The sequence below is a fragment of the Watersipora subatra genome, chromosome 11 (assembly GCF_963576615.1).
Source record: "Watersipora subatra chromosome 11, tzWatSuba1.1, whole genome shotgun sequence".
Classification (NCBI taxonomy): Eukaryota; Metazoa; Bryozoa; class Gymnolaemata; order Cheilostomatida; family Watersiporidae; genus Watersipora; species Watersipora subatra.
In genome coordinates, this window is record NC_088718.1 from 10062432 (window position 1) to 10070422 (window position 7991).

The 7991-nt window shown below is 33.0% G+C and overlaps 1 protein-coding gene across 1 annotated transcript; it reads right to left on the minus strand.

Moving 5' to 3' along the window:
- Positions 1 to 2734: 2734 nt before the first annotated feature.
- On the minus strand, positions 2735 to 6967 carry LOC137407806 (mu-type opioid receptor-like). Its single transcript, XM_068094187.1, has 3 exons — positions 6263 to 6967; positions 4504 to 4716; positions 2735 to 2866 (listed from the first exon to the last, which is right to left on the minus strand). Exons 1-3 carry the CDS (start codon positions 6965 to 6967, stop codon positions 2735 to 2737), a joined length of 1050 nt encoding a protein of 349 aa, XP_067950288.1.
- Positions 6968 to 7991: the final 1024 nt, after the last annotated feature.

The window sequence follows — 7991 nt, forward strand, 5'->3', positions numbered from 1 at the left end:
AAAAAATGTGACTATTTGCTTTCAGAGTCTATGGAAAATTTTTGTTTAAAATATCATTAAGTCTATTTCTTTGACCAGTCATTTGCCCACATAGCATCAATTTGTCACTTGAAAACTGCCAGATGTCATAAAAATGACTGAAATGCAGATTTTTTTGAAAATTTCAACTTGTTTTTTCAACTTTAATTAAATATAAACTTTTATAAAATTTTAGTAGATTTTATCAGAAAGTATTGGTATTTATCTAACATTTGGGATTGCTTTTGATGTTTGAGGTGATCCAACTACCAGGATGTTTCTAGATTATAATCCACAAAGCTTAACCACAGTTACAATGCTCAAAAGAATGTTGTAGTTAATATTGAACAATGAGTTCCTGGTACAGCATTACACATCTCTATTCTGTCTACCTCTTCACAATTATAGACCTCGTAATTGCACTTTTGATTGATCTGAGTGTTTTAACTGTGATCAAGTTTTGTTGATTTTAATCTTGAAATATCCTGGCAGTCAGATCACCTCCAACAACAAAACCAATCGCAAATGATACAAAAATACCGATACTTTCTAAGAAATTCTATTAAAATTTCGTGCATGTTCATATCTAAAAAGAATTATATTTGTAGAAGTTATGAGTCAAAGTTGCAGCTAATGCTTTTGAAAAAAAGCTTTGAAAAAATACAGAATCATCAGAAAAGATTGTATAAACTATAAATGCTTGACGCTTTAAAAGGTTGCACCAATTTAATGCAAGAACTTAAAAACAGGTTTAAAACCCTGCATAAAGTCAAAATCTAAAGATGAAAAAATCTATTTTGCTTGATTAAACAACAATAGCAGTAATCGGAGATGATGTAAAGATAATGAGTTAGATGAACAATTGGTCTTATGAAATCCAATAAAACCATTTACAAGATTTTTATAGCTTTGGTGAACTTAAGGGCAGTGTGTTCAAACAGCCGAGTAAAAAAGAAATGTCTCTCAGCAGTTGATAGGAAAATGAGTATATTTGAGAAGAATGAGAAAAACAGCCAGCTCAAAGCAGTTTGCTGCTACTTTCTGATCCGGTCACCATCGTTACCCAGCTTGATTAGCACTGACACATGCAGGATTATCCCTTTTATAACTTAGACTCCACCAGCTCCGGGTTTAACTACTTAGCTAAAAACTTATTCTCAAGCAATATACTTATGTTTAGATTCTCCACAACAATTTTAATGAGCACGAGTGTTTTTAGATACGGGCTTCTTTAAATGTTTCGGTTTTTATATTATACTTTTTACTGACTAGCTGACTATTAGAACAAGGATTTCACTTGGATCTTTAACATTAAATATCAAATATCTCGTAAATTGGCACGAGTGAGAGTTGTAGCTACATGTAGCATACAATATTGAAAAGTTGCTTGTATATATTTAATCAATTCAAACTTGGCTTTTAGCTAAACTGTATCAGAACACCTTAAATATACAAACATCTGACGTTGGCTTATTGCTTTTGTCAGTTTTTATTGCTCTATTTTCTGTGAGTAAATATTATTTATTAGCATTCTGATTATTTTAGATGAGATAAAATAAAAAGTTATTGCTTTTGGTGATTATATAAACTTTTAAACAATTTACAAAACAGTATGTCATGAGAAAACCCTGTCATATACAATATCGTGTACTTGGAAGTGCAGGTTATTGGTATTTATTAGACTTTAGGAACCACGTGCAGTTAAGAATACGGTATTCTATTATTGTCAAGCATGTTTGATCTTTAGTAGTACATATCTGGTCCATTTTCAAGAGTAGCTAGCATACAGTATTGAAACATTTGCTTGCATATATTTGTTTAATTCTAACTTGGCTTTTAGCTAAACTATATCTGAACTACTTAAGTATACAGACATTTTATTTTGTCTCAATGCCGTTGTCGGTTTTTATAAGGAAATGGTGTACACCCATCCTCTAATAGAATCCAAAGTGTTAGGTATATAATCAATTTGAAACATACTGTGTTTGCTCCACAAAAAACAGAATAAAGTATTAATTATCTGGTAAAACTAGATTCAAAGACTTGTCTTTTCTAAATCTATTAGAAAGCTAATGCTTTCAACATCAGATCTATTTTAAAATTGACAGCTTTCATTTTATACGTTATGTAATAATCTAAAGTGAGAAACAGCGTGAGATACCATTGGAGATCTACTAAAGTTAAGCTCATCATTGTATAACTAAACCAAATTTGTTTCTGAACTTGTGTCTAATACTTTTATTTAAAATGTAAAATTTAACAAGCTGTACTTCACCTTTAAAATGATAGTTTCAGTGAAACTAATTGAGCTAACACATATTTTACACTTATAGTACTAACGCAATGTACAGTTTTCCTCGCTGAAGAGTTTCTGAGGGAATCTTGAATGCTTAATATAAATGTAAGTATAAAAACATTAGTCAGCCAATAATATACACTGCAACATAACCATCTGAATGTATACCCTTGTATCGTTGCTTGTAGGTGCAAGCAGTTTTAATTGTTTTGACAATGTTTGTTATGTGTGCATTAAAACAATTGTTTCATTCTTGTCTTCAACTCAGCTTTTAATCCATGTAACAAAATTGAAATGGAATATCCGGTTTTATATTTACATATTTAAAAAAATCCTAACTAACCTACACATATATTACCTATAAAAAAAACTTGTTTAAGATTGAAGAAAAGGCCATTTCAAGTTGTGGTAAAAATACTGTTATGTTTCAGAGAATGTTGTATCAGTCACTTCACAGCTGCTGGTAACCACTTCTTGAGATCTCCGTCTGGCTGGGAGTTTTATACTAATCAATCTTTGAAATATGCTTCCAGCTATCTCCACACCATCATCCTAAAAGATTTTTAGACAGTCGTCATACCCTATATCCTGGATATTTACAAATTTCTGAAATGAGCAAATTTGTAGTTTATCTAGCTTCAGCCGACAGTACCAGCTTAGCAAAGATTTATACAAAGTTGGATGACGTCATTACTACAATGTTTTTCTCATTTGTGACCATTGTTTACCGATTTCTGTAGTTTACAGTTGAGCTATTAAACAAAAATAATATCGACTAATGTAGGCTAGTATCAATGCAGTCAACATTGCTACATTTCAACTTTACCACTGCATCCTGATTAAAGATTCTTAATCTAGCTTTACCCTTATATAAAAAATATATTATTTTTATTTTAAAGTAATCTGCAAATATGCATATGGTAATGCATGCGACATAATATGCATGTTTTTTAAAAGATTAGAATTGATTTTTTATAATGTTGATGCTAAAGCAAACACTGAAAATATCTCAAAAATCAGCAATCAATACACCAAAACTTTTGATTACTTTTTAAAACCTCCTAATTTTAAAAAAGATTTCAAATACAAACAATTAAAACATTTTTTTTAAATAAGTTTGTATAAAGTGCTTAAATGCTGGAGGAGATTATTTAATGAACAACAATCAATGGTAAATTGTCAAAAATTAACTTAAGTTGTCAAAAGAGTTGAGTAGTGCGAAAGTTAATAAAAAGTTTTATTTTGAAATAGTTTTGACCTCGTTGCTGCGGACTTCACTTCTCTCAATTTTCAATTGTCTGGACAACTGTCCAATGTGGTCATTTTTGTCCTGAAATTAAACAGTTTGAAAAAAGTGGCTGTTGGGACAAACTACGAAAGTATCAAATGCGCCTGGGTAATTATTAGGCCTATATAGTAATTATTTTATTATTATTATTGCTTCTATTAATAGTATATTGATGATATATTGATCTTTTGTTGCCATGTAAACTTTACATGCATGTTAGACATACACACAGATAAAAACATATCATATTGTAGCCCAGGAGTTAGATTGTAAAACAATATAAGCTGCTTAATGTGCATGACTGTCCTGTATACTACTGTACAGCACATGGATTGAGACACTAAAAATTGAGTACTGTTCAGTACTGTACAGTACGTGGATTAAGACACTAAAAATTCAGTACTGTTCAGTACTGTACAGTACATGGATTGAGACGCTACAAAATTCAGTACTGTTCAGTACTGCACAACACATGGACTGAGACACTAAAGATTGAGTACTGTACAGTAATTGTACTGTACAGTACTGAACAGTAATGCCCACTACAGTACTGTACAGTACAGTACTGTACAGTACTGTACTGTATTGGACAATACTGCTATTAGTACAGTACTGGATGACAAACTTGGCAGCAAAATATTTTGCTTCCAAGTTATCACCTAAGCTCCAAGTTTTAGTCAAATAAATTGAAAACAATACCATATTAACAAATTATGCTAAACTAGAAAATAGTTGCATTGTTGTAACAAAAAATTAATGAAAGCTCAGCTAAATTTGCTGTCAGTCTATCAATTCTGTTTTTTAACTTTTGTTTTTCAATGAGAGGCCTTCTAAAATTTATTTAAGAAATTGTATGAAAATCCCATGACTATTTTCTGTCAAAAATTTAATCACATCTCACCTTGAAGTCTCTGTTGCAAATTACGTATATGATTGGTGTAGTGATACAATCCAAAGCCATGGCTGCCGAGAAAAATAGGTACATGATATTTCGGTTTTTGTTAGCTGCAATAGGCTGTAAGGGTGGAAGCTTAAAGCTGTCCACTATCAGCCATGTATAGTAGGGAGTCCAAACAGCAACTGCAAGGCCATCTGCTGCCAGCATGATAAGAACCTAAAAGCATAAAACGTATTGCATGGTTTTCTCTTTTTTTTCACATGACAGTTATAAGTCTTCAACTCATTTCAGCTTGCATGATATGAACAAATTTTAAACCAAATCTAATAACTGTTTTAAAAATTTCATTGCTAGCTGTTTTCACAATATTTCCCAAAATATCTGTTTTCATAAAAGAGAAGATACTTTAAATGCTATATGTCAAAAAACCTGTTTGATTTGCCAACGGTTTCTGTTTTTATGATTTTTGTATGACATAATTTGGAAAAAATTTCTGGTGGAATGGAATTATTGCCAACAAAGTAATATTTACCATAAAAAGACACGTGTTTGTCATGCTAACAAGGTTAAGAAAAACTGTATTGATTAGGATTTGAGCTCAAGTACTTTGTTTTACACACAGGGGCCAATACCATTACCCTGATCTGCAATCTCATCCTTATGAGGATAATTATGCACATAATGATGGCTCATGGCGATATACATGAGACCGCTAAGCGTGTCCATGTATATATACTAAATGAATGCTCGGCATTGCCGTGGTAGTAAAAGTTTTTGCACAAAAAATTTAGTTTTATTTAACACGTAATAACAATTACCATTCTTATTTTCAAACTTCATATTATGAGAAAACTGTTTTGAGCAGTTTAAGTAAGTTGAGAGAAAAAAACAAATGTAAAGGTTTTCAAACTTTGTCAAACAACTGTAACTTTTAAACTTTATATCCTGAGGAAAATGCTTTGTGCAAGCCAAAAAAATTAATTAACAAAATAAACCAATTATAAAAGTACGTAAGTGTGAAATAATTAGCAAGTATTAGCTAAATTAAGTCTGTTTTGCTACAATTACAATAAAAGATGATTTGGTAATGATACAATTATTTTGAACTAAAAAAACAAAATACAAATTTTGAATATGTTGAATTAATAATAACAGTTTGTGCATAAAAGTATGCGTGTATAAAACAGGTTACCGTTCTAGTAGAAGCTATCCATCAAAACTTTGAATACAATGATACTGGCCTCTCAATACTGGTGCAAATGAAAAAATGAGATATCGGCCGGTCTTCGTCTGACCAAACGGAGAGAATGTAGAGGTAAGAATGTACGTAAAAAGCAATGGCTGTGACCGCGATTTACCAATTGAACCTTACGGAAAACCAGAAATAGAAGTTCAAGAAAACACAAATGATGATCGTGACTCTTAGAGTTAATAGAATTCATAGCGCTTCAATTAATATCTCATTGAGCCCATGCTATTGAGAAAAACCTGTATACAGTATATGGTGAAAGATGTGAATCGCAATTGGATTCCCAACCTGGAGATGTGATCTTCACGAGTTCAAATCCAGCAGAATGCACAATTTTAATCCAATGTTTCAAAAGCTACAGCTGAACATAGCAAACTACTTCAGTTTATTTTAAACTTTAGTCGTTGCTTTTATTTGTGTAAAGCATGAATCACAACCATCCAATACTTCTGGCTAAACAAGAAGAAGACACAAATGTTCAAATTTAAAAAAGTGTTATTAAAAATCACTTACTCTGCAACTGAAGCGGTTGTGAAAGCAGCCAGATTCCCCAATGTTCTTTCGACAACACAACTTTATGGCTATAAGTCCATAGGCTATAGCAATGGCAGCTGAAGGTGCCCAATGCTTCACCGCTGACGAAATCACAAACAGCCGATATACCTTTGGTTTGTACTCTGTAACCACCCCATAAGGGTAACAAGCCAAGTTTTCTTTATGATTGACGTTGATCGATATCTCAGAGTTAATCAATAGTCCGATCTGACACAGTGCTGCGATAATCCATACACAGACGGTGACTACAATAGCATGTTTCTTTGTGTATTTGAGCATTTCGAACGGAAAATATATGAACATCATCTTCTCCAAGGCTACGGCTGTATTGAACAACAGACTGCTGTAGAAAATGGTGTAAGTAACAGACACATGAATTTTACACAAAATCAAGTTGTCGGGATATGATATGTTGAGCACCACTCCTATTCTAGCACTAAAAGGTAATAAGAAGGAAGACAGTAGATCAGCGATAGAAAGATTGAGCAGATGAATTCGAAGATGCCGATTAAACCTCCTTCCTCTAATGATGATAATCAAGGCCAACATGTTTAATATCAGCCCCACAGTTGAACTCCCAGTGTACAGAACCCAGTTGAGTCTGTTTCCTCCGTTGACGACTGTTGCGCTTGAGCTATTTTCAGCTGTAAAGTTTTCCCACATATTCTTCTTTCGGGTGCGTGTTTGTTTACTTTACTCTCATTTTTACTCAAGTAATATAGTATCGGTAAGGTATCAAGCTGTCAGGCATGGCAGAGAAGTCCACTGGGCTTTGAGCACCTTTCTATCGCAAAACCAACAGACTTGGTTTCAATCGCCGGATTGATGAGGTTCATAGCATGTGTCTGTGGTGAGGCAAGTCAGGTTGTCGCGCAAAACCTATATTAGTCAATTTGCGTCATATTTGAATTACAACCTAAAGCAGTCTCCTGCTAAAAATGCTAAAGTTTATCACTGTGAACACGTTACGGATTAAACAGGACACGCGTAAATGTTGACCAAGCATTGATCAATTAAGTTACATTTCTAATGCCTTGTCAGTGTATTTAGTATTAATGATGACAACTAGCTTTTAAGCATGACTTGCAATATGCTATTTATTGAGGGCTTTGGCTGTGGAAGCAGTTTAAAGAAAAGGTCACACATGCCAAAGTTTTTGAAAGTTTTCGCTCGAAATCTCGAAATATACAAAAACCATGAAAACATTCGTCTAAAACTCGCAAAATTGTCAAAGCTGTGCATTCACACCAAAATCGTCGACAAAGCGTTCCGATTGGCTAAACAAATTATTAGCGAGCCCGAATTTAGCATCCTTTGCAATTTGTTTAGTCCGAGACCCAAATAATGACATGCAAGGAAAACACCAATGCAGTTCAACATAATAATTACGAGGCAACAGATTAAAAACTGTGCCATCTCTAGTGCAATCTATTTAATGGAATCATATTTACTATGATGAATTATGTTAGTATTTTCTTTGCATGTCGCTATATGTGTCTCAGATTAAACAAATTGCAAAAGCTGTTTAAATAGCGCTCGCTAACAATTTGTTCAGCCAATCGAAAGCGTTGCGTCAAAGATATTGGTGTGCATGCACAACTTTGGCAATTCTGTTTGAGTTTTGGTCGAGTATTTTTGTGTTTTCATGATTTTGACTAACACTTCCGAAACATTCGGTTCAGCCTTA

Excerpts from the sequence above, each read along its gene's own strand:
- LOC137407806 (XM_068094187.1), bottom strand. The coding sequence starts at position 6,967 with ATGTGGGAAAACTTTACAGCTGAAAATAGCTCAAGCGCAACAGTCGTC. Across the intron at positions 4,717-6,262 it reads ACAACCGCTTCAGTTGCAGA|GTTCTTATCATGCTGGCAGC; the intron begins GTAAGTGATTTT and ends TTATGCTTTTAG. Across the intron at positions 2,867-4,503 it reads TTTGCAACAGAGACTTCAAG|GATGATGGTGTGGAGATAGC; the intron begins GTGAGATGTGAT and ends AAAATCTTTTAG.